Raw genomic sequence first — 27,352 nt, forward strand, 5'->3', positions numbered from 1 at the left:
TCGCCGTGATCAAACAGCTTGAACCAGGTCCAAGAGAGAACATCAGAAAAGAGAAAAACACTGTTCAAATTAGAAACATTCTTTTATATAAATAGAAAAGAATTCAGTAAGCTTATGAAAGAAACGTTCTTTTGTGAGGAGAGTTTAATAACAAATGCTGAGTTCATTTCTTTCATTATCCCAAATTTGTGATGTAAAACAAATATAATATATAACTCCAGCATTTTAAAACGAGTCATTTTGGTGTTCACAACATTTTACGAGCCAAATATCTTGGTTGTCTCATCTGTTTCTTTAAGAACATGCTGTGGTAGAAGAAATATTTAATGGTACTTAGTCATAAAAAATAAATATATATATATATATATATATATATTATTTACAGATTTAATTAACAACATTGGGGATGTTGACGACACAGCTGATAAATTTGCTTGATGTGGAATTATTTTCAGGTGAAAAAATTGATTGATACTATAATTTACTTAAGAAAAAAAAGGTTTTAACCTGAAAAAATAAAGGAAAAAAAGAAAAGTAAGTAAAAGTCATGCTTTTATTTTGAAAAGACAGAGTAAAAAGGAGGTAATCAGTGACAAGACAGTGTTAGTGTTGAAAAACTGTCTGTATTTTACTATTAACTGTTTATATTCTTTGATTTAGTGTAACTTTTCAATTGTACGCACCATCAACATAATTCCAGTATATTCTGTAGGAGTAAAGCAGCTCAATTTAGTGTAAATTAAAGCAGTTGTTTTGGTTGTGTTGTTCTGCCCAGTCAGTTTTTAAAAATCAAATAAAAAGTTTTCTTTTTTTTACTTTTCGGAATTTATCCTCATAAAATTTCATGAACTGAGGAGAAGAATCTCTCAAATAAATATGCCCACCTTGATACAGGATGTTGACCTTTTTAGGCCACGCCCCCTGCAATCATGGATAAAAAAGTGGACTCTTTATTCCTTCGTTGTGGCTTTTAGGTTAACAAAAAAGATTTTTTTTTTAATGATGCGTTGTTTTTGTTCATTTGTTTTAATTAACTAATTTAGGTTATTTGTGACCATATTTTCAATGTAGACTGGATTCTTCATCTATTTTTATATTCCATACGTAAATAAAAAAAAGGTTAAGGGCGTATCAGAGTCATAATATTAGAAAATTTCACGTTTGACTTCTACATTTTTGATTCAAGTAAAAGAGGAATTCTTTTAACAAAAGGTGCATTTTATTTTGAAAGGAACTTGTATGTGATAGTTTGAGAAAAACAAGTTAAAGATAGAAAGATAGGATATTGTTAAAATTTATTGTTAATATTTAAAGTTGTAAAAAAAAGCTTAATGATTGCAAAGTTATAAATAAAGTGTATTTTTCTAAGCGGTGAAGTGCGACTTGGTGGCTCTCATTGTTAGTAGGAAACTAACCGGATGTCTCAAGCCGCCGCCAGGCTGGATACATTTAATTCTCAAGAATCCAGCTTTCCTAATAATTGTGCCGTGTACCTAATATTTGAAAGTGTAAATATTTCGGAGTAAAATTGGAAACTAACATGTAAAATGATCCAAAAAATAAATTTTTCAGCATTGTGTAAATAATGAATCCTGGACTGCAGTACAAATGTTACTTTTAATGATGCTTTGGAAAGACATACAAGTCGTAACATAAATTAAACATGACAAACATGAAATCAGGACACAAAGCTACAGTGCAAACTCGTGTTTTCCTTAAACACATCTGAAAAGTCTCCGTTCTTAGAGGATCTTTTTGTGTGGTTTCCATGAGAGAGGCGACGTTTGGAGATCAAAAGTGCAACAGGAGCAAAAGAACAAAAGCAAAGCTGACAGAAGGACACACAGATGAAGTAGATCTCAGTATCTTCACTCTTCTTTCCCTTTAAGTCACCTGAGATTTGGTTTTATGTCAATAATTTGTTTAGATTAAAATCTTAAATTTTAGACGGAAAACAGTGAAAAAATTCTTTGGGTTTCATAAAATATTTTTCTTTAAAAATTTGTTTTAGGTAAAAATAAATAGTCTACAGTGAGTTCAGTAGTTTAAAAATGTTCTAACAGACACTACAGGTATATCTATACCAGGAGGTGGTGATGTGGAATCAGACTCTAATACATACAAATTCATTTATGCTGCTAATAACAAAAATAGATGAACACAAACATGCTTCTGTACACTTCCTCACTCAGCTCTGTTAAAAAAACAAAGATAAAAAGTATAAATATACCTGTCAGTCAATAGATTGTGTTCATAGCTCTACACAAACACACACATGTAACAGAAATGTTCCCTTTAGCGCAGCAGGACTTCGTCCAACGTCTGAAGTTCTGGAAGAGTTCATAAGAACCAGACTTCTGTCACTCCAGCATGGCGTCCAGCTGGTCGGCCAGGTCATCAAACATGCTCCCGATGTCGTCCAGAATGTTCCCGGCAGCCTTGACTGAGCTGGGGCTGAAAGGAAAAGAAAACTGGAGTTAAACCAGAGTCAAACCAGAACCTCAAAGGACAAAGAGAGCAGAGAGTCATGAAGATTCCTGATCTCTGTGGATTTGCTGCACCTGCATATGAACGAGTCCTGAGCATCAGTATCTTTACAGATGGAGTGACGTGTGCAAGCATGGCCCAATGTACACATAAAACACTTCACTACTGCAAAGTATTACAAAGAATGTGAACACTGGAGCTAAAGCTCTAGCTGCTAGAGAACAGCAGTAACTCTTTGACCGTTCACACCAGGAGTGTCAAACTTGCTAAAGGTCACGGCCTCAACTTTTCTCCTTCAGAATCTACTGGAACTATCGTGTTTTAATGGTTGACAAGTTACAGTATGCTAAAGGTGTTAGAGTTAACCATCAGTCTTAAGGCGTTTGAAAACTTAAAAAGATGGCGTGATTGTGACCTCACAGATGGACGCGTGAACTCCGTACCCATCTGAACACCCCCCCTGGGCCAGCTTGTTCTCCACCACTTTGAGAGCAGCCTCCAGTGAGGTGCTGGTCTGCTCCAGCCTCCTCTGAGCCAGAACCTCCAGACCCGCCACTCCGTTCAGAGCTGCTGCTTCTTTCCCAGCCTGAGCGGACGGCGCTGGCGGCAGCGTGGGCGGAGCTGCAAAAGACAGGGTCTGAACTGGGCTGAGCTTTGGTCCTGAGAACAAAAGAGGTGCTGTGTCAGCTCGTTCAGGAATGAAATCCCTCTGTTTAAATAGTATGACGAGTAGGGCTAGGATTAGTCGAGAAATCGACGACTAACCGACTATTAAAATAGTCGACGACTAATTTAATAGTCGGTTAGTCGTTACTTTATATTAAGCATTCACACCAATATCACAGGTAATGCTATATATCCAGTTTTTATCCATCCATCCATCCATTTTCTTAACCGCTTCTTCCCTTTCGGGGTCGCGGGGGTGCCGGAGCCTATCCCGGCTACTGTTGGGCGAAGGCGGGGTACACCCTGGACAGGTCGCCAGTCTGTCGCAGGGCATATCCAGTTTTTAGTTAGCTTAAAGCTAATTATGGTTAAGATTTGTGTTTTACATCTAGTTTGCACATGATCCGATACGTTGACTGATCGTAAAAAATAATTGGTGATTAGTCAACTATTAAAATAATCGTTTGACTATAATCCCTCCACCTCCATGCTTGGTATTTTCTATTTTACCTGTTCGTGGCGTCGTCGGCGTCCCGGGCTGAGGCGGCCTCGACGCCTTCTGTGGGCTCTCCGGTTTGGGCATGACCACTGGCGGGTGCCTGACGGGTTTAGGGCTGGGGAGGTGAATACTCCCCCCATGATGTGAAGACACCGCGTGAATCTGTGCACTGGTGAGTTTTGGAATGGTCATCTGCTGCCCCGCTCGCCCATAGGGGGCAGAACTTTGGGGGCTGGTTGGTCCTGCGTTGGAGGGCTTTGAGGACACAGGAGGCTTTGGACCTTTCCCTATAGAACCGAACCTCTGGAAAACTTTTTCCGGCCCGTGATCCTCGCCGTTGTGCATGTGGGGGCGGCTGTCGTCCCTGCTGCAGGTCTCGGGGGGCGTGGAGGCATCTTTGGGTTTGTGCCGCCTCTTGACCGTGTCGGACTCCTTCAGGTTGAACTCCGGAAGCTCCAGGCTGTCTGGCGCCTGCTCTGACGGGCTCCTGGTGTTGGGGTCTGCCTGGGGGGTGGACACCATTCTGGGGCGCTGCTTGATGGTGAGGTTGCCCTCCTCGGCGAACGGTAGATGCTCTCCGGACGCAGCAGAAGGAGTCCTGGACGTCTTCTGGTTTCTCCTGACCTGTTTCTCCTCAGACGTCACTTCCTGTCTGTCGGCGTCTCCATCCATTCTCCTCAAACTCAAAGCAGGGGGGGGCTGGAGGTGCAGGACGCCATTGGGGGTAAATCCGTGAGATGAAACTGGGCTGAAAACAGGGGAACCAGGCATGTGGGGGGGTGGAATATCGATCCTCCTGGAGGGGCTGCTGCCGCTGCCGCCCTCTAGCTTGGCAGCAATGCTCCTCACGCTCCCCGCACTCTCCATCTCCACCTCCCCCCCGTTGGGGTTTCTCGGTTGACGTGAGGGGCTGCTGCTGACCGAGCTCATCCTTTTGGGCGGGGGTGGCGGCGGACCTTTGTGTCGAGAGCGCACAGCAAAGGAGTGGCTGCGGTTGATGTGGCGCTGGGCTGCGGGGGCGCGTGGCGTCCTGCGGGACAGGGTGGCGTAGGACGGCATGGCGCTGGGGGAGGCAGAGGAGAGAGCGCGGTCCTCGTCTTCGTCGGGCTCTCCATCGGACAGCGCGTAGCGGGTCAGGCTCTGGGTGCGCTTCTTCTGGGAGTCCAGGTCTGTTGGGGGCTGAGCCGGGGGTGCAGAACCTGCTCCCGGCGGGGGCGTGAAAAACGTTTTCTGGTCGTCTCCTCCTGTCTGAAGCTGCTGGAGGGCTGGGCTCTTCTTTGCAGGAGAGCGCTGAGGGGATGGAGACGATGGGGAGGCGGGGGCCTGGCTCTGCGGTTGATACAGGCGGTTTGGGGACTGGAGCTGCTTGGTTTTGGCGGGAACAGCCGGGTAGGCAAAGCGGGGCATCTTGCTCGGGGTGAGTGGAGGTGTCGCCGAGGAGAAAGGCAGTTTGTTCGGGACTGCCGACCAACTTTGGTGCTCGAGCATTTCAGTGGGCAGAAGCCGATGCCTCCCTCCTGGACTTCCTTTACCCCGCCTGGCCTCTTCTCCCTCACACCTGCCCCCCTCCTCACACCGCCGGGATAAACCCCCCGAATGATCTTGACAATGTCCGGAGTTTCCAGAATTCCCAGAGCCCCGCGAGCGCTTGCTAATGCTCTCCTGACTCACAGACATGGCCGCCAGAATCGCAGAGGGGGGCACTCCCCTGATGCCAAACGCCTCCGAGGCCACACCCCCCATCCTGCCCACCATGGCGCTCTGCAGCTCGGCGCTCAGCTCGCTGTCCTGGAAGGACAGGAGGGTTCTGGGTGTGCGGGGGGAGGAGCAGCAGTTGTTAACTGGAGCATCCGCGTGCAGGTGAGGATTGTGGGGGTTTGCCGGGTTGTGTTCAATGGCCACCAGCTCCAGAGGGGCGGGGGGTTTTCGCCGGCCGCCTCTGCCTGCAGCGATGTCGGTGATGTTACGGGAACGCTGCAGATCGCTCAGCCGCTTCACCGCTAACATCAGCTTCTTCTGATGGCCTGAAACACAAAACAAATTCAGCTTTAAAATGTGAAACCTTTTTCTAATACACCTGAATGTAAGACATCGCCCCTAGTGGTGAAATCAGGTATTACAACGTAGATAAAATTATTTTTACGGTGCACTTCAATTCAGGAATATTCAAAAGAAATGATCCCAGATAATTTCAAAAGGACATAAAATGCAATCCCACATTTTTCTGCTGCCACAATTTCAAAAGAAAGCACAAAAATATTATTTACAATTGCTGTAAATGTACAAATGTAACTACTCTGAATCTTCCTCAGCCCTGGGAATGACTTTCATCTTTATAAGAATTGTTGCTTTCTCTTCTGGGAGGTTGAGCCCAAAGAGAAACACAAATAATTCTGAATTCAATTGAATTCTGAATTCTATTCTATATAAAAGGTTTTAGATTGGAGATCTGAGCTGCTAAAAACTGTGGAAACGACTAAAAATTATTTTGGAGATATAGAACTTTTAAACATCCACTTTCCATCTCTTTTGGGGTCACAGATGTAGAAGATTAATGCAAAATAAGTGCAAATAACTAAATAAATGCACACACCTCATTTTTACTGCCTCGCTATGAATCTCTGTTGTTTCTATAGACGCCATACAGCGGTCCCTCGCTATATCAATGTGAGTCTTTGGTGGAATTTTGCATTTGTTTTTTTCACAATGTTCAGCATAATAACAGTGTTCTGCTTCCTGATTGGTTGTTCACCTTGTAAATTTAGCATTCAGCTCGCCACATTTACATCAATCTTTTCTCTTCATCAGATCTTTTGTTTTCATTCTATAATTCTGGACTTATTTTTCTGTAAATCTTAGAGTTTAAACAAAAAGTTCATGTTTATCTGAGAAAAGTTTAGTGGGGTGTTTACAACCTTAAAACATCTAAAATTCTTCTTCTCATATTTCACATATCGCAGGTTATTTCTAGAACGTAGCTACCCGTGATAAACGAGGGAACACTTAAACATTATTTCATGTGAATGGATACGTAAAGAGAGTTTGAGTTTTTAGAGTAATGATTATGTTCTGTAATAACTATTACCACATGGTGGCAGTGTTGTTTAAGTTAAGATTCATTTAAAAAAATGATAATTTCTGTTAAAGAAAGTAAAAGTGGTGATCTGTGATTTTTAAAACATGCAATATTTATAAAACAGTAATATGAAAGGATTTACAAATAAATTATTTTTACATGGATACCTGGGCCTTCAAGCCTTTTCAGTTAACTTCTATCTAACTTCTATCACCTGGTTTTTCAAGTTTGATTGGAAACTGGGCTGACACTGATTTTAAAACAGATATTTGTTTTAGTTATAGGACAGATGACAGAATACATGTCAGAATAGCAACAGATATATTGAGATTAGTGCTGGGCGATATGACACATATTGTGTATGCAATAGAAAAGTGTCAGTTGTGCCATTTTTCTTCTATTGTTTTTATTTGTATATTTTTATTGCTGAATTTTTGTGCAAATGTCTACTAAGAAACTTGAAACTATTGTGCATTTTAAAAAAATCTCACTTGTAACTATTCAGTAACATGTTTATTGAAAAAATAAAGTCAGAGAAAAGTAAGTATTGACATTTTTGTCATTTTTTTCCAGAGAATAACTGAAAATATACTTAATTGTCATTTATTGTGATATATTTGGTTATTGTGATATAAAATAAACATATCATGATATATAACTTTTTCAATATCGCCCAGCATTAATAGTGTGGCTTAACATGAGTTTATGCACATGAGAAAGTTTTGCTAAACCTTAAACAAACCCTTAACATTATACTTCCACCACCGTGTTTTACTGTATAACTTCTTTTTGTTTCTTTCTGTTCATCTTGTTTCATCAAAGGACAGCGTTCTAACAGTCACTGTCATATATTCTGCTCTGAATTTTTTCCACAATATAATCAAGACTTTAAAGGTATTTTCTTTTGGTGGTGTGACATTGTTTCCCTTCACAGAATCCTGGTCCATTTTCTTACCCAGTTTAGTGATTCCTATCTCCTGCAGGTCCTCCCAGGTGATGTCCTTGACTATAGCGATGGAGTCGTAGCCGTTTTCACACAATCTTTTTTGGTACTGAGGTAGTCCAATCACGCTAAGCCACTCCCCCAAGTCCGACTGAAACAAAAAACGGACAGAGGCTTTCAGCTCCCTTCGACTTTGAAGCACCAGAATGTGATGAAGGACTTTTTACAGGAATGTAATCTGGGAGCCACTCAGGAATGCTCAGCTTGCTGATCTCCATGGAGATCTTCTTCCTGTGGCCTGGTTTGGTCACACCGATGGCTGTGAGATCCTGAGCAACAAGTCCAAAAAAAAAAAAAAACATCAAGAGATACAACTTATTTTTCTCAATATGTAGCTCAGCTAAACAACTGTTTTATTTTAGGACTGAAAAACATTCATATAGGAATAAAAACCTCTTCTAAGTTTTGTTCATGTGTCTGTGGAGATCCACAATGCTTCATTACAAATGAAACTACAAGTATAGTGATGTCATTAGAGAAAACCACCGGAAACACAACTTTGTGTCAGGTTTTAGGCAAAAGGCTCATTTGAAACTGTATGAGGTGCACAACTTTGTGTGTATTCAGAGGATTGTATTTGCATCCCTGACAATTTGAAATCCCTTTTGCACAAACTCAAAACGTGATTTCTCAGTAGATCCTATCACACACATCTACAACTTTGTGTTCAAATAGTCATTTGTGAATCTGCACACACACATTAATGGCTTACCATATTTTCTACATCCGCTTTACCTCCAGTTCACACCAGACGCATTTTTTTCACGACGGTCGACAGCTTTGATTATTTATAGGTTGTACAATTACCGTATTTTCCACACTATGAGGCGCTTTACATTTTCTCAAAAGCCGACAGTGCGCCTTATAATCCGGTGCGCCTTATACGGTATATGGATCAACACAGGTCTCGCAACCACGGGAAGCAGCAGCTCACTCCATTTTCTCCCTTAGAAATATGCTGGGATATGCTGAAATATTGTCATTGTTATATTGTTATTTTTTTGCACTATTTCGAGAGTTAATATATTGTGATTGCACTAACATTTGATTTACCGTAATGTATCAGACTGTTTCTTTTACGAGTTTAATGAATCAAGGAAAGGTTCCCCTCCACTGCGTGATAAAAAAGTTGCACTGCCTGTTTTACCTTGCTGTTGTTAAAAAAAGAAAAACTGTTATGAAACTACTACGTCACTGAAATTACCTTAGGAAAAATAATAAAACAGCTGTTTATTCATTTTGGAAGTGAACAGATGTATCAGAACGCTGGTTTGTATTCTATTAATAAAGTTTCACTGACTTATCTGACTGTTTTGTTGGCATTCCCTTTAGCGCAGCTCCATCTAAGGATGCATAACGCAACCCCAGCCACAACTGTAGTTTATAATCCGGTGTGCCTTACAGTGCGGAAAATACGGTAATTTAACATCGTTCATCTTGACTTGTCGCCATCTGCTCTCTGCCTCTCTCTTGTTCATTGTTTTTTAAGATATCCAAAACCACACCACCAAACCCCACTGTGTGTCTGTGTGTATTTGTGCGTTGTGTGTTTTCTGTTTTTCATCTCTACAATCTGTTTAGATACAGAAATATGATCTCATTTGTCAATAGTTGTATTTTATTGTGAAAAATGGGTAATATTTTGAAAATTGACCAGACTTTCTCGTGTGTCTTGGTGCAATTTCCTGTCAGAATTGACACGGATCCCTCGCAGCTGGCGCAAAAAATACATCAGACACCGAAACGATCGCTGCACCGCATGAGCCGGCCTCGGAGGACTGTGGCGCTTCGCGTCTGGCGTGAACTACACCACAGGCTAGTTGGAAGAGGCTTCTGTTTTGTGCCGCTTCGTGGCACTTATCGTGTGAACCCGGTATTACTGTTAGTAAAAAAAATGTAAAGTCAATAAAGTCTGACTGATTCTGAGTCTTGACATGCATCAAGACAGAGTAGGAAGTAGAGAATCCAGAAGTTTTTCAAAATAAAACTTCTTTCAGAATCAAATTATTAAGAAAACATAAAAAAATGTAGGTCGTTGTTTGTTTTGTTTTGTTTTTTACTTGCAACCTGGTACCAAATCTCTCGGACTGGTACCAGTACAGAAGAACGTTTATCTTTTTTTAACTAAGTCTGAAGTTTGACGTAAGGCTCAGAAATGTTGTAGATTCACCATCAGAAGTTGTGTTTTACACTCAACTAGTTTTCCTGCTTTTGAGACTGTAAATTGACTTTTATGACAGAATGTTTCTACTTTTTCTGGCATTTCTTTGGAGAAACTGTTGTCTCTGAATAGCTTTTAGCTCCCCACCCACCTCAGGGGTCATCCTGCTGATGGTGGGTACATCGTACCCGGCTTTGAGGAAGTTGGAGGTGTACTGCTCCAGCTGGAACTCAGCCAACCACTGGTAGATGGCCTCAGAGTCCTAATGAAACAACAGGAAAAGGACAAAATGTTGAAACAACAACACACAGTCAAACTTGCATAACCTCTCATCCCTCTGAGCTCACCTTGCCCTCAAACAGCTGCTCCGGTCGGATAAAGCCTTTATGAGCAGAGCTGTTGACCGGGCGGTGGGAACCACCTGAAAAACACACATCATCGTCAGTCCTTCAGGATGGACGCCTCCGCTTGTGAAACTCAGGAGTCTCCTGACTGGAACACAAAACGCTTAAGCAACATTCGCTTGAGCGTCTGCATCCATCTAATCCCTGCAGCTCCTGCAGGTGGTGGAGACTCCTCTCCCTGATCCGACTCAACTCCTGACTCATCTCTCACATATTGACACAGATCTCAGAGGAATGCGCCCCCCCCCTCCCAACACTCCCACCTTTGACTCTTTTATTTTCCCCCTGAAGGCCCAAATGTCAGGTTTTTGTTGTTTAGTTCAGCAAAAACATGCAAACTTGAGAAGGAGAAAAGATGTGGGCGTATTTTAGTTAGTTAAAGTCCAGTATTATTAGCATAGATGTGAAAAACTCCTAATTTTAGATGAAGAATCTATCATTTATTAGATAAAACTCCTTTTTGTTATCTATTTACATGTAGCAGTGGTGGGAAATGTAAGCTTTCTTTCAGGAACTTCTCTTAAGTTTCTACAAAAATCTGTCAAAACATTTAAACAAAAATGTATTTTTGTCTGAAAACAAACGTGTTTGACCTTTTTTTGCCCCCTCCTCTTTATAAATGAGGACGGGGGAGTAAAAACAGCCCCTGGAGGACAGGTATTTGACTTGAGGCTTTAGCCAGAATCTTATCACTTGATCTTTGAAAGAAGGAACAAAGTTTGAGGGTTTTTTCTGTCTTTAAACACCATAATAAGACAGCAAATATATATTTTTTCTGAGTAATTGAGCTTTACATGAGTTAATTTTGAGAGAGATCCGAGCGAGCTTCTTACCTTCCTGAAGGAACAAAAACTGCACAGCTCCTGCCATGTCATCCTCTGCCTGACCTCCATGCAGACGAATCTGCTCTTTCAACTCTCCTCCTCTTTTTCTCAAACTGATAGTCTTCCTCCTGCCTCCACCCCTTCATCCCTCCTCTCCCTCCTTCGTCATCAGCCCCAGGTCAGTCCTCTCCTTGTTTCATTTACACTCCTAACATGCAACCAGAGCAGGTCAAGACAGACGCCGCATTTTGTGAGCGTTTTACCAAAAGGTTGTTTTAGGTTTCAGTGCTAAAGTGAGGTAAGCCGCTATCCCTTCTCTCATTTCCTGTCAGACTCGGCAACCAAAACACACTAAGGCAGAAGCAAAATCAACAATCTCTATCGTTTGACTCACATTTTTGTAACACAGCAGCAATGAACACATTTATACGCTGGCCGAGAACAGCCATCGCAGCACAAAAAAAGGAACGGCAAACAAAACTGTGCAACAATAAAAAATCAGAAGTGGTCTGCCTTGCTTTATGCACTGCTGTGAGAAAAGTCTTGTTAACCAAGTATTATATTCACAAAACTACACTTATCAATAAAGTTCCCAATTTTTCCGATTTATTGGTCAAAATTACTTTTTACATACAATCTATTTTCCCCAGTACAAACAAACAAAAAACATGTCAAATTAAAACATATCATCTTGCTCAGCTTTATACTTTAACATATTTTTTGTTTTTGGGTGTGTATCCCCCTGGCGTTTATCTTGATTAATTGATCGACAGTTTATTGTTCGTTGTTTCTCACTGTGTGTCATCTGTGCTTTGAATAAAAAAAAAAAAACTGGCGTGAGAAGGAAAAGAAGAGCAGTACGAATGGGAAAGATCAGAAAAGTAAGTGAAGATGTTCATGTTCAATGTCACCATTAAATGTGTTATTTGATTAGATCACGTAGCCCCAGGGTTGAAGGTAAATTGGAGGATGCTGGTTTGTTGTTAGCTTCGGCTAACAATATAGTGTACAGACAGTCTACTAACAAGAGGATAATTGAGTGGAGTAAAATATTATACAGTCTATATACTGTGGATCACAGAACTCCATTATTGTCTCGTTAGAGGGGACACTTTGCTCACTATCTTTCTCCGCGCTAGCCGAAGCTAACAACAAACCGTCATCCTCCGATATACCTTCAAACTGGAGCTACATAGTCTAATCAAATAACATATTTAAATGGTTACTTTTTAATTTTTTCTGCAATCACTTTTTTTGACACCCTACCCCTCTAAATGCCCCGACAATTAGAGGGGTAAGGAGAAGGCCATGGGGTAGAGGTAGAATTCGGATTCACACTTTGTCTATGTACTAAAATACATGCAAGTAAAACTAATTTCAATAAAGCATCTTAAAAAACACAATTTAAAACTCTCTGGTTGACGATCTTTTTTTTTTTTTGGGAACATAACAAAAAAAGCACCATAATGAATTTATGCATTCTGCTGGGTCAATGAAAACTTAAACAAGGAAGGAACATTAGATTTTTGCTCCAATAAAGGTTTTTTATTTATTTTTTATTTAATGAAAAACTACCAATATGATTAGTAAAGAGGAAAGTGCTTCCCAGAGGGGACTTGTGTTTATATAAAAAAAAAATCATAGGTTAAAAAACATATCATGAACAGTACAGGGGGGACAGAGAAGTTCTGTGACTCACCTGTGGATCCGTCTGCATGTTTGCTCTGATCTGCCACAGTGATGTGGATGCGCTCTCCTTTTTCTCCAGCAGAGGGCGACAACTGCATACAAAACAAAAACCATCAGTTTTCCTGTTTTCCCTCAGAACACGCAGTGACACTTGGATCTGCAGCAATCTGAGTGACAGTAACGCTTTTACTGAATGCTACATTCACTACACAACATCATGATAAAACAGTTTTTCATCATTTCTCCTGTAATAAAGTTATTCTAATTGCTCCCAAACCTTGCCAGAGTCGACGTGTGGGCGATTGTGGGTCCCGTTTTGCTTGTGGCCGCTCTCTGAGCTCTGTCCACTGCCAGCGCTGCGGCTGCTGCCCACACTGCCGGTGCTGCCGACACTGTTTCTGTCGCCTGGTGAGAGGCGGGGAAAAGGAAAAACATTTATCTATGTTAGAGAGAGTTTTAAGTGAAAAATAATCAGGTTAGAGTGTCTGTAGAATCATTTTGTTTCAGCTTAGCATGAAAGCTCACAAACTGCCCGATCAAAAGAAAATATATTGGCTTTTATTATGTTGTGGAGTAAGTTTTAGATGTAAGGATCGGTTCCTCCTAAGGTGCTGATTCAAAACCCATCTGACCGGACCTCTTAACCCTCTGGAACCAAGAGCCTCAAACTCAGTTTTGAATTTACTTCTATATTTTCAATTTTAAAGACAATCTGCTTGCTTATTTGGCATCATTGTAATAATCACAACCTCACCTATGTGACACTACCTGTATTTGATCATTTTTTCATGTTGTATTCACACACTGGACATATAAACATGCTAAAGCAGAAAATTCTGTCTGGAAAAAAGGGATTAATTTTGCTTTAAAAACTTCAAAAACTGTTTAATGAAATGTTTTTACAGCATAGAATGAAAGTTTTAGGAGTAATTTCGTAAAAACAAGAAGAATAAATTTTGTCAACAAACTAATTAAGATGTTTTTGAATGAAAATACAAAAAAAATTTCAGGCGAAATTCACAGATTGCTTTGGGTAACATATATTTAAATTGAATTTTATTCATATCCCAAAGGATAAATTCATCTGTTAAGGCACCACAAAAAGTCAAAAAGTTGCATAAAAAATAAATCTGTTGATAGAGCAACATCACAGACCTCACATCTCCATGATGTAATCTTTCTTATGTGACTTCAGCTTCCAGGCAGTCCAAAAAATAAGAGTTTCTCTCCTAATAGCACTGCTCTGCTTTTTATTTGACTTTTTTCAGGAATTCTATTTTTTTTTTCCCTCATAAATTTTCCTTTTTGTGTTTGCAAAAAATAATTTAGAGAAGGCCTTTGGAAGAACTTTGATCCAGCGGTATATCAGATCTGCCCAGCATTGCAGCTGTCTTCTGCCTTATTCATCAAAATAAAAGATCGCTTTGGTCCAGAACAACTCCAAACTAAAACTTTTGTTTTGTTACCAGAACCATCAGTGAGCTTCAATGCTGAGCTACAGAAGCCGGCTCTGGGTTAGTTTTCATGTCGGTTTGCAGAAATGATTAATGAAGCAGTTTTTCACGGATGACGGTTTTGCTGTTGTGTGCGGAGAATTGAGGCTGTGGACGGCCAGAGAAGTCACAGCAGTCAAGCTGCTCACTCGCCTTCACGTCCTGCTGCAAGAAAACAATGGTTATGTCTGCTGGATTAGTGAGGGCGGGGTGACGGAGGGATATTCAGGGTGGAGGGAAGGTCACGGCTTTGGGAAAGAGGAGGATGAAGTTGGAGGGGGAAAAAAGCTTCCCTTAAAAGGTCTGCAGCAGCAGAACTGCAGGGTTCACTCAGGGTGGGGGGGTTAAGGTGCTGGGGCCACACACTCTTACCAGTGGGAGAGCTCCTGAGGACCCAAATGTCCTGAGGGGGGCTAGTGGGGGCTGAGAGCTGACTGCCAGGTGGAACACCTAACAAACACACACACTTTAGACATCCTGGCTGGACCGCACAACTGGGCAGTGCTACCACGCTGTCAGTGATCGGGGGTGACCAAGGGGGGGCTTCAGGGTGTTGTTTGTAGGGAAATACAGCCAACAAACACATGCAAAAAAAAAAACAATTGAATTATATCTGTTATCAATGTGCATCATTTTAGACGTTATTATATTTGTGCAAATGTTTTCATGTGTTTTGCAATCACTATTAATACTTTAGTGAGTTGTGTTCCTCTTTTTGTGTTTTTTTCTGACTCTTTGTGATCATTTGAAAGACCCAACCAAATAAAAATTGTGTTTTTATTATGTTCTTGTGGCATTTTTCTGATGATGGAGGACTAATATAAAGAAAATTAAACTGAATTATTATTTTTTCTAAATATGGAAGTTAAAGAAAAATCTGGTTACTATCTGGTACTTGTCCGATAGTATCTGGCGCACTCCAGTTTTTGCTTCCATTTTTAGAAAAACTTTATTTAAAAAAAAAAAAAAAAAAAAAAAAACTTTTTTTAGTTGCTAACTGGTAGGCACCATTAGTGACCATAATTTTTTTTTCCCTTCAAGTAAGAAAAAAATTTACATTTTTTCACTTCAGTTTATAGATATTTTTTCAGTTACAAACTGTGCACACTACTTACTATTTGGTACACACCAGTTACTATCTGGTGCGCACCAGTTAGTAACAAAAAATACATGTTTTTACAATAATTTAAAAACAAAAATTCTCTTTAGTTTTTAGAATTTTTTTTTTTAGTTACTATCTGGTCGGCACCAGTTAGTAACCAGATTTTTTTTACTTTAATTTAAAATAAATTTTTTTACTTCAATTTTTAGAAAAATATGTTTAACTGTAATTTTGTTTTGGTCTGTTTTTCTAAACTCACACAAGGTTGTTACAACACTAACAGGGTGGTGCTGCACTCTGCAAACAACTGGTGGTGCAGCAACGCTAATTTACTGTGGGCCACAAATTTACTACAAGAAAATTAAAAGCAGATGTTTGTCACACTTTACAAGAGATGAGCTTTAGTTTACGATAAAGAAAAAAGAAAATTAAAAGATAGTTGCAAGACCAAAACTTTAAGTTCAGGCCAATTTGTGATGCTTTAGTGCGAGACGACTCTGTCTTTTCTAACTCCTAACTGTCTCAATACATTTTAATGTCTCTATTTGTGGTGCTTTTTTAGATTTTAATAACCTCTTTTTAGTAATTTTGCTCTTTTTTGTCATTTTTCTCTCCCTTGTTTTTATCAGTTCACAGCTTTTTATGCTAATAACTTCTCTTTGTGGTATTTTTCATTAATTTTTAAAAGGTTTTGTGCTTTTTTTTCTCCAATTTTTGTTGTGTTTTTCCTAAATTTTTCATGTTGTTTTCTCTCTTTTTATTGCACATCTTTATAGTTCTTTTCCTTATGTCGGCAAATGAACACTGTCGTCTTTGAAGTTTTATCCTTCTTATGTATGTTAATTCTTTTAATTTTTTTATTTTTATTTAAGCTCAAAAAAGTGAAATGTTGCTGTGTGCATGTGTGGGTGTGTCTACCTGTGGGGTCATAACCAAGGATGTGCAAGTCCTCAATCTGAGGGGCGGGGCCAGAGGGAGGAGCTCTGGCAGGAAAGTGATGCCTCTGGAAAGGCAGTGAAGCTTGGCGATAGAGAGCGCCCCCTGGTGTCAAGCGGGTTTGGGTAAGTTGGGGGGGGGGACATGCAAAGAAAAAAGATCAAGCACATGCATGGATGCAGAGGACTGCATGTAAATGAGGAATGAGAACATTTGTTACAGTTGAATGTTGTGGTTGTTGTATAATTGGATAAAAGCGGACTTGTGTTAGAAAAGTACAACATAGGAGGACAAACATTAGTGTGACATCACAAAGCAAAAAAAAGGCAAAAAAAAGCATGTGGGTGATGACAAGTATCTCCAAGATTCCAGAGCTTGAGGCTTCATCTTTAGTAGCAACATCTGCAGATATTAGTCATTTCTTGTATAAGCAACAGTTTCCTGCATGATCAGTGTGAGAGCAGTGACTGTTAATGAGAACTGGACTGAGTGAATGTGACGTCACCCCCAGACAATGATAAACTTCAAGCTCCAGCTGTCTTTGTAATGCTGCATTCACACCAAAAGTGACCCACGGGTTAGGGCTGTTGAATTTCAATGTTAAAGTCCTCCTCCAATGAAAATCAAATAATCAGTTAACTGTTTTAATTTTCAAGTCAGGAAAAGACTCATTTCACAACTGCTACTCCCAATGTTGGACTATGGTGATTTCATATTTTTTAATGCCACCTCCTCCTGTCTACACTCTTTAGATATAATTTACAACAGTCTCTGTCGCTTTATTCTTCGTTGTCCTTATACAACTCATCATTGTACATTATATAATGGTTTGGGTTGGTTATCACCATCGGGCAGACGGCAATATCACTGGTTACAGTTTGTTTTCAAATGTATTTATTTTGACTTTCCTTTCTATTTGAAACAGTACTTGGTACCCTACACTTCACAACATAATCTACGCCACAATAACCAGGTTTTTTTCTGTGTTCCAAGAATTCACAAACAATCTGGTAAATTTGCATTTTGTTTTAAGGCACCAAATGACTGGAACAACCTCTCTCCATCACTACGCTCTATAAGATCTTTCCCAGCTTTTAGAAGAGCTCTTTTGGTTCATTTTGAACACACGTGCCATTGTTTTTAGTTTTCTTATTTTACATCGCCTTTTTTTAATTGTGTGTTGTATATGCATTTCTCTCTTTTTTTGCCAATAGGAAGCTATTACTTTTTTTTTTGTTTTTTTTTGTTTAATCTCTTGTACTGAATTGAGATGAGGAGGAGAGGTGTATTATGTGAGCCAGTGTGTTTTGTATGAATGTTGAATGTGTGAGTGTTGTTGTTGTTGTTATTATTATTATTTATTATCATTATTATTATATTTATTATTTTGTTTTTTGTCTTGTTTTTATCATCTAATTAGTTTGGTTAAGTTTCCACTGCTGATATTTATTCTCTGCCATTCTTGGTTGTATCTGTTATTTTTTGAAAAGGAGGACCCTCTCGAAAACGAGATGTTTCATCTCAAGAGGCTTTATCCTCCCATTCTTGATTTCAAATGTTAAATAAATAATCAAATAATTTCGTGTTTGCCTTTCTGAGTATTTCTCTTCTTAAGTCGATGTCACTCAAAGTGTGGCTGAAAGACTTGCTTATGGCAACCGTGGTGCAGCGGTAGGGTGGTTGACTCTTGACTGAAAGATTGCAGGTTCGATTCCCGCCTTGCCTGATCAGAAGGGTTTATCCAAATAGAATGAGTAATAGCTTTGGCTTTTTTGGAACCAGCAGTACTTCCTCTTTGGAACGCCATAGAGGTCACTCAGTCCAGTTCTCATATACAGTCAATCTGTGAGAGATTTTGTCCAAAATATTCTTTATTAGAGTTTTAGGAGTTTGATCAGCTGAACTGAGATTTGGACTGAAATTCCAAACAGGGATGTTTGTCTCTTGCGGGTTTGATAGTGTGTCTCAGATCTTGACCCAGTTCAGCCTTAGTGTTCAATCACATGACCTCAAGTAGAATCTAGAAAACTCCACAATTTACAAATGAGGTCATGCAGAGAGATATCCACAATTTTCATGTTATTAATTGCAAGCCTGCACATAAAATCAAGAAGTTAGAATACTCCCTTTTGGGAACTATTTTAAATAATTTCAACTCATTTATAAGTTTTCTCACTTTAACATGTTAAGAAAATGAATTTTAATCAGCAAGTTTTTAAAGATGTATTTGCTAAACACTGTGGAGTAATACTGTCTTTTTATTTTGTTGTGTCTTTGATAAAAACAAAGGTAACATTTCACTTTCATTTATAAATTTAAGCCTATTTTGTCAACTCTTTTAGTACTTTTTCACTCTATTTTCTTACAGAATGTATTAAACACGACCCAAATATGAAAAAAAAATGTAAATCTGTTCTGCAGTTATAGAAGAAGCTGCTGCTGAATGGGACTTTAAGATCACAAGTGACGCTGAGAGGGCTTACTGTTCTTTTGTGCCACCGGTCCACAGTTGCTGACACTGACACACAGCTCACACACATACAGTAGAGCAGATTATGCAGAGCTGAGTTTGCTTCATAGCCTGTCAGACTCGGAGTCAAACTCTCTCTCATGTCATCACGGAGCCTGAACGGACACACAGACACACATGAAGTCCCGGCAGCAGCTGTGAGGGTTTCAGAGCTGAGCTGACACTTCACAATCTGCCCATGGTAATCCTATTAATGCTTATCTCTGTCTGTAACTGTGTTTGTGTGTCTGTGTAATGTGGCTTGTTGGGAGCCTTAAGAAGACTCAAGTTTATGCATCTAAATCTTTCCCCTCGTGGGATTTTTACAGCACTTCCTGCTGTCTGAATGTATATTACAGCTGCAATAAAAAATGCAAGGACATTTAAACCTAATAATAATCTCATGTCACTTTATGGGTTCTGCATAAGGAGCCTGAAATGGGAAAGAATGACCAGAAATTGTTCATCCTTCTTAACAATGTTCCAAACACACGAGTTTGAATCAAAAAGATACGTCCATTAACATGCATAAGTTTGAGCTCTAAGGCAATCAATAATTTAAAAAAAAATACCCCTCATTGTTGTCAAACATAAGAACCCTTCAACACCGGAGATGTCACCGGCGACGCCTAAATAACAAACGCTCTTTGACATGTTGTTATTATTCAGATCAATGTTAATCTGATGCAGAGAAAAGCAGTTTTTCATAGCGGCTTTGCAGCACATTTATAACATAAAGTGTTGCATAACGGTGCAAAGCCGCGTCTCTATGTGTCAGAATCCGCTGATTCATGTTAGTTAAATACAGACTTCACTGCTTTAAAGTGTTGCATATAAACGAAAAACTATTTTTTTTATCTTAAAATCAGCTAGAACTACATTAATTGCATAAACCAGTGGTCCCTAACCCTTTTGAGGCAGCAGATAAGTTAGCCTTTAAGAATTCCATCGCAGCCCAGCAGGGGGTGGACGGTGTGAAGTATAATACTATACCGGAATGTAACACAACTTTAATAATATCAATTAGGGCTGTGCACATTAATTTGTTATCGTACGCGATTAACAACTTATCAATTATTAACCCAAATGAATCACACCTCACAGAGCAGCAGTCCTTTGCATCGGCGGTGCGTTGTTTCATTTTTGGTTTAGATCACTTTTTCCCAAAAATGAACTATTTGATGAATGGTCTGGCGTGTTGTCACGGTAACATGGCAAGAGTCGCAGAGGCTCGACCGCAGTGGCAAAGAAAAGTGACATAAATGCCGATAGTCATGATAGGTTAAATAAAGCTTCAGCTCAGAGAGAAAGTTCACCTCTTACCACTTGTTTTTTTTTCGAGAAGATGAAAGAAAACGTTTTAAAGCGGCCTGCACAGTGACATAGAGCTGTGATCGAAACTTTTTTTTTTAGGTCTGCAGATTTGTTTCTTATGGCTGACGTCAGCTTCTCTGTTTTCTTGGAGTAATACTGCTGATATAAAGTTGTTAGAGTTCTGCTTATCTTACTGATGGTGTGTTTTGTGCTCACATTTTTACTTCTGGGTTAACACTTGAGAAAGTTAAACATTTCAGACAATGAAAATGAAGGAAAATTTTACCTCTGGCCAGTTTTTGTTCAAAAGCTGCATATTACCACCAAATTGGGGACCTCTGGCGTAAACGGTTTAAAAGGTTAAAAGAATGTAAACTGGAAACTGCTCCCTTCTGCCTCAAGTGGTTTAGGGGAGAACCGCAACATTTATTCCATCCCTGTTGAGGCCTCCAGTGGCCAGAAACAATCTCTAGCCGGAAGGGGAAATTTCGCAACTTTGGGAAACCCTTCCAAAAATGATTTTTAAGAATTTTTCAGAACTATCAGGTTTGAAGCTTTTAAATGCGAATAAACTGTAACTGTCAAGCAGTTTAGTGCGCAAGAAGTTTCAAATGGGACAGAGAACGTTTATCGTTTTATTTCTTTCAACAATATTAACAAGTGTTCAAACTTGTATAACTATACCTGTTTATTTCCGTAGAAAAAGCCGGTGAAATTGCGTTTTTTTCTCTGTGAATCAGCTTATCATGTAAACAGTTACAGTATGTCAAAGGGAAAAAAGGTCGAAAGCTTAAAACAGGGGATCCGGTCAAGGGGGTCCCGGATGCAAAAAAACTTTGATGTTTTTTTTGCGGCCGGCTCCGGCAGGGCAGGGACTTCCGGCTTTTAATTTTTGAGCGCTACATTTTTTCTCTGTGGCCAGATTCTCTTATCTCCGGTTTGCCTCATATCAAAGTATGACTTGAAAAGCAGAGTCATGACTATGACTGGACAGCCTTAAACAACATGACTGGGCGTCTTCTGAGCAGCGTTTTTGTAAATGTGCTCATGGTGACGTGTTTACCTGCTCTTCTGCTAAGAACCTCCACCACTGAGGGAGGGAAGAAGCCCACCCGGTCCGTCCCCCTCTGGGTGTCATGGACGTGGCCTTTCCATCGACCGTCTGAGTGCTGCTCCAGAACCTGATTTCCAAAAAGAAAAGATGAGATGCATTCACTTCACTGTTCCATCAAACACAAAAACGACAAAAAATTCATCTATTTAAGGATTTGGGGGGTTATTTAAGGCAAAAATATAATCTGAAATCCCAACAGGGTTGCTTTCAGCTTTTCTTGGAATGAATTTAATGGGATTTTTAACAGTAAAATGTGATCCGTCTTCTTGAGAAATGTAAAGAAAACCTTGATGTAAAAAGTTCAAACCGGGATTTAGAACATGATAATTATACAGGTAAAGATATCAGAATACACGGCAGAAGGAACATGAACACAAGCTTAACTTGTGCTTACTCTGTGTGTGTCAGAAGCAAGTTTCTGCCTGTTTCTCTGGTGTTCAGGGAACAACAAATTACCCCAAAACATCCTGCACAAATCCTAACAACAGGCCCGCTCTCGCAGGAGTCTGAGTCATCCCCATGTTGGGATCTAACAGTACCATAACAAGGTCTCCAGCGCGCAGGTTGAGAGCAGTGGGGTCATGGAGGTTCCAGTAGTCCTTCACTGCTCTGACTTGTAGGGAACTCGAGGCTTCTGCAAAGACGGAGAACATCAGCACGGATCACACTCTGCTTCTCCTCCAAAACATCTACTCACCTCTCAGCAGCTGCTTGATCTCCCTGCTGGCTGTGGAGGTGGTGAACTGGTTGACAATATCCAGAGCTGTCTGGTTGTATGTGTTGCGCACGTTCACGTTGATGCCCGCCTGAGTCCACAAACCAAAAAAGGACAAAACGTTCTCTCAGTGTCCCCATTTAATTAAAAATACTTTTTGTTTCATTGTTCATCTCATGCTTCCTAAAAGTCATTACATCAAGCAGCAGCCGCACTACTTCCGTCTTGCCGTAGAGGGCGGCCTCGTGCAGAGAAGTCCCTGCTTTGGTGGCTCTGTTGATGTCGATGCCGGCTTTGAGCAGCAACCTACAAAACGAAATCAGAAACACTCACTGAAGACCGCAGGCAAGGCTCATAAACAGATCCATCTATTTAACCACTGCAGACATCTGCAGCTTCTCATTAAGTCGTGCACCACCCATTCACCCACCCACACATGACAACAAATGCATAAACATTCCCGATGCTGGAATGTGGATGGAAGCAGCATCCACGCAGGAGAAGGAGGAGGTAATCCTTGGTTCACAGGAGGAGATGATTTATGGGATGTTCCAAAACAAAAACACAATCACAAATTAACAAACTTCTATTTCTTATCACCGCCTGTTCCAGTGTAAACACCTGCAACAGGTGAATCTCCTTCCAGAATCTGTTTTTCTCTGGTCAGAAAGCCCAACCTCTCTCGTTTTGATTTATTTAAGTTCATCTGCTTTACTCTCCTTCCTCTTTTATCAATTTAAGGATGGAGGTGTGTCAACATGACTTCCTGTAGACGAGGAGAGGCTCCCCATTCTTCAAGCAGAAGTCCACAGCTGATCAGCTGATAGATACAGCTGTGTAAACTCAGAGGCGCTGCTTCAGCGATGACATAAGTTGTTCTGTTTTATGTCAGGAAATGTTGGCAGCTATGAAATAATATTTAAAAATTCTCCTTTTGTAATTTAAATCAGGGCTGGGCAATCCTGATTCTCAAGATCGACCATCCTGCCTGTTTTCCAGCTCTCCTTTCCCTCCTCGATGCTGAATGATTTATTTTTCTTTTTTTAATGCAATCGTTGTCGTCTGGTATGCCTGTTTCCATAAGATTCTCCACATCTGGGAATTTTGAGGCAGTTTTCTAATTATTTTTCTGTCTGACTGTTCTGGGGTCTCTGGGATACCACTCACCTTGACTCCTCCCACACAATATATGTACACACACTTCCTTTCAGTTCTGACACTGCTGTTTTTTTAGGAGTGGGACAGTCAGGATACGGTCTTTTTGCTGCTATTTTTTTAAAAGTCATGTTTAGTTGGATCAGATTTTGTTTGATATTTGTTACGGATGTAAAAGATATTAGATACGTACTGAAAAATCGATCAGGAAGTGACAGCAGTATCAGTTAAGAATGTAAAAAATAGATAGAAAATTGATCAAGGAACTGCAGTATCCTTTGAAAACCACAGATATGAACAAGATTATGTTGATTAAAAAGTATAAAATCAATCAAGAAGTAAATAATTGATTTCTGTCAAACTGCATTGTCTCTTTCTGATTTTTCTCCTGTTTTTGTCTTTTTATCTACATGCGATGCAAACAAAAAGACGTCCAATCATAAGCTTGCTTCTTCCAAGTCAATATGAACACATCTCTGTCAAATACCGTGCACTATTTTTTATAGCTTTAAATGACATTTGAATAAGAAATATCTAGATTTTAGTGTTTTTCATAAAGAATCGGGCTGTGTTGTATCGCCAAAAAATTAGTTGAATCTTTTATGTGTCAATTTGTGGATCATGTATCGAGATGCAGATTGAATCGTGTAAGAGGGAAAAATACACACCCCTAATATTTATGTATAGTTTTCTTAAATTTAGGTTTTGTTTTCCGTCTTATTTACTAAAAATTCTACCAGATTTACAGTCTGTGCAACAGATGTTTCTCTTTTGATCAGTTAGTTCCCTCACAGTATTTAAGAAGATTGTTTAAATTTATGGTATTTTCAGTTCCAGTCTACTGAGACATTTTGTTTCTTTTAAATTGTGTCATGTTTAAAGTTCAGCTCTGATCATATTTTGACTTATTTCAAAGCTTCCTATTGGTCTTTTATTTATAATTATGTCATTATTAAGCAAAATGTTTTAAACAAAATGTTCTCTAGGACATAGTTTGTGCAGAGCAGCAACTACAAATTCACCTCTGAGTTGTGGGAGGGACTAAGTACGTCCACTTCCCACTCCACTTATCAATCTGTTTACACGCTCTCCCACTAGCTTACATCCTGACACAACCATAACTTAAAATAAACGCTGCAACAAAAATGGGGAGCAATACTGGAGTTATACAGTCGTCCAATTTAGATCCAGATTAAAGCTCAGACGAGGAAAACAAAGACATTCATGGATCTATTTGGATGCAAGTGGATGTATCAGAATGCAGCAGAGCAGGGAGATTGTGGCCCGCCCAACATATTTTCTTCATCACAAATATAACATTTTTAAACAAAATGTTTTTGTCTGCTCCGAATTCACAACAATTATACTAATAGTCTGAAACAGTTTTAAACCTATGTTTTTTCATACACCGTGAATGATTTCTGGACTTTTTTTTGTTTGTTTCTCCATGTCCCCCTCCAGCCAAGTGTTTTGATTTTGGGCATCTGGTATCTGCCCTTTTGAGGAGGGGTACTGTAAGTGTTCTGCGGCTTCGTTTGCTTTGTTTTTTGGTCATGCTTTGAGTTGCCCTGTCATTCACATCAGTTCCAGCCTAATCATTATTCACAGATGTCTTAATTTCAGGTAATTGCCCTCAGTCTATCTGGTTTTCAGTTCTTCCTTGTCAGGTCATCTGTTCTGTTCAGTTACCATTTTTGCTTCTCCATGGGTTTTTGTCATGTTTTGGTTAATGTATAAAATGAAGTTCCTGTCACCAAACCTGGTCTACTGCATATGAGTCCTCCACCAGCACTTCCTGACACCTCCATCATGAGAAAAATGCTACAAGAACATGTTAAAAACACCATTTTCATCTGTGTGGGTCTTGAAGTGCTATTTATTTTTTTAATCAAATTAACATCAAATGAATCCATCTAACTTATTCAATCTCAGCACATGTTTCTGCTTTTTTGTGAGCCAACTGACTTGAGGGACTTAGAAAATGCAGACAAGCTGTAGGTGTCAAAGTACAAATAGTGTTACAAACCCAACTGCAGACAGTTCAAACCATCCAGCAGGATAGAAAACGGAGCCTGGAGCGCTGAGATTGCAACCTGAAACCTCTGCCTTCACTCAGCAGTGATGGTTTTAATTGCGCCGGTATGAAATCTTCAGACGGCTCAATGTCTTCATGCTGTCAGAGCTTAAGCTTAGACTCCATTCCTGTTCTGCAGGGCTGTTTTTATACTGCTCTGCATATATGGTTTGCATGCATTGTGTATAGAACATGTTGACAAAAACTGTAGGCGCCCTAAAATCAAATCTTCTTTATCTTTTCTGGCACAAGCTCTCATCTGCTGAATGTCAACAGCGTTTGCTGCTTCTACCCTGAGCAGATCCACACAAAAACCACACGCTGTGCTGCTGCTCTGCTGTAGAAACCCGGACACCGGAGCAGCGTTGCTATTTCTGTTTTTGTTTTGAGCTTTGTACAATTCTGCCATAAAGTTTTCCAGCCCCAGAGGAGGTGGGTGGAGATAAAACTCGTAAATCAGAGAGCATGACAGCCATTAGCTGCACGGCTCAGAGACAGGGTGGGGCTACTTCTTAGCACGAAACCTGTTTATTTACACAGACATGCTGACCACAAAGAAAGACGTGCAAAATCAGTGGATTAAGTATCAGGGGTGTGGATGATGAAAGTAACTGAGGCAGGAATAATTGTTCTTGGTGATTGTGTACACTTTAAGTCCATGACAGCTCAAAAAGCTCTTAAATATACGGCAGTAATCAAGATTTTCAATTATTCTATTGTTCATTAAATTATGGCTTACACTCTATGACTGTTTAATTTAAACCGGAGTCTGGGGCTCATGCATCACAACAATCAGACAATGAGATCTGAGATCTCATTCTGAGGTATTTGTAAATCACACTGCCTTAGAAATCCCTGAAGGACTAATGAATGATAAGGTCAAAGGTCAAAATTTAGAGCCTAACTCCTTCAAATCGAGCTCTGAAGTTCTGTTTGAGGAAAAGAGCAGAAGGATTATTTGTCATTACAATCATTCTGAGAGCTCAAAGTCACTTTATTGTGCAATTCCTACATTATGTGTCTGTTTACTGATACTATAGGACAGTGGTCCCCAACCCTTTTTAGGCCACAGACTGGTTTAATGTGAAGAAATATTTTCATGGAGCGCCTTGTAGGAGGCCGAGGTTGGCATCTTTTTTTTTCTGCTTCCAGTTTCCCTTAACTTCTCAGGGTAAAGTTTATCTCCATTCTCTGTAAAACATCTGCAACTGTTTTAAACTTTATTTATACACTAGATTTCATGTAGAAACCAATAAAAATGCGATCTAGATATTCTCTTAACCCATAACTGTCAAAGTAGATGCTAAAAAAGTCAGACGCCAACTTCAGTCTCAACAGACTTGCGGGTAGTCAGAACCAGGAAGTTGGAGGCTGACTCCACCCACTGCTGAAATGTGAAAATCCGGTCAGAGGCTTGGGGGCTGGACTGTCATCATTACTGGAGCTGCAGATCATGATGTCAGACTTCTGAAACTTACACGGTTCGACCAATCACAAAATTCAACTGTAATACCTCAATTCAACCCGTAGGGGGCAGCACACAGACTGTTTTTGACTATATTTTGAAGAATTAATCAATTTTATTTCCATTTGTCAAAATGACCAAGAGACAGCACTTTTAAAGCCCCATTTATAGAGATCAACAGCCAAAAAAAGTTAATTTGGGGTTTGGTTACCCTTTAAGGTGTGACAATAAATACAAAAAACATTTACAAAAACTGGTATTTTCTAAATATATCATCATTTGAACAACTTTATTAGCAGCATCCTTATGACATTAAACAGGCAGTTGCTGAAAATTCTGCATTACTATTGTGGTCTGTGGGAACAACTGTTACAATCCATATTCTGAGTAAAAACTCCTGGTTTTTGACTGTTAAAGGAAGATTTATCTTATTTATTTCAAAAAACAAAATTTTCTAAATACTAGGGCTGTCAGATTTGTCACGTTAAAAACGCGTTAATCTGACACGTCCTTGCCGCCGACAATTTTTTTGACGCATTAATTGCGGACTTTCTCATTCGTGCCTTTCCATACCGCGCTCGCGGGCGTCCCGCCCTCCAACTCACCGGCTGCTCTCACTAGATCACGGGCGGGTCTCCAACCACCGAGCTGCTAGCTAAAACCGGC

General features: G+C 39.9%; 1 protein-coding gene across 2 annotated transcripts in view; it reads right to left on the bottom strand.

The window, feature by feature from the left end:
• Positions 1-1,598: 1,598 nt before the first annotated feature.
• The window catches only part of LOC112154520 (caskin-2), an 80,822-nt gene continuing 55,068 nt past the window's right edge, over positions 1,599-27,352 (bottom strand). The window contains exons 8-21 of one of the 2 annotated variants that reach the window (XM_036217079.1): positions 22,190-22,298; positions 21,975-22,083; positions 21,817-21,911; positions 21,227-21,344; positions 16,323-16,445; positions 13,087-13,214; positions 12,820-12,901; positions 10,240-10,313; positions 10,044-10,154; positions 7,899-8,000; positions 7,684-7,822; positions 3,664-5,676; positions 2,931-3,147; positions 1,599-2,454 (exon numbers count right to left, since the gene is read on the bottom strand). In XM_036217079.1, coding sequence (XP_036072972.1) covers positions 2,361-2,454; positions 2,931-3,147; positions 3,664-5,676; positions 7,684-7,822; positions 7,899-8,000; positions 10,044-10,154; positions 10,240-10,313; positions 12,820-12,901; positions 13,087-13,214; positions 16,323-16,445; positions 21,227-21,344; positions 21,817-21,911; positions 21,975-22,083; positions 22,190-22,298 — 3,514 coding nt within the window. In that variant the 3' untranslated portion in view covers positions 1,599-2,360. The remainder of the gene's footprint in view (positions 2,455-2,930; positions 3,148-3,663; positions 5,677-7,683; positions 7,823-7,898; positions 8,001-10,043; positions 10,155-10,239; positions 10,314-12,819; positions 12,902-13,086; positions 13,215-16,322; positions 16,446-21,226; positions 21,345-21,816; positions 21,912-21,974; positions 22,084-22,189; positions 22,299-27,352) is intronic. The other variant, XM_024285526.2, reaches the window with a different exon arrangement.

This window comes from Oryzias melastigma, linkage group LG19, assembly GCF_002922805.2.
Source record: "Oryzias melastigma strain HK-1 linkage group LG19, ASM292280v2, whole genome shotgun sequence".
Classification (NCBI taxonomy): domain Eukaryota; kingdom Metazoa; phylum Chordata; class Actinopteri; order Beloniformes; family Adrianichthyidae; genus Oryzias; species Oryzias melastigma.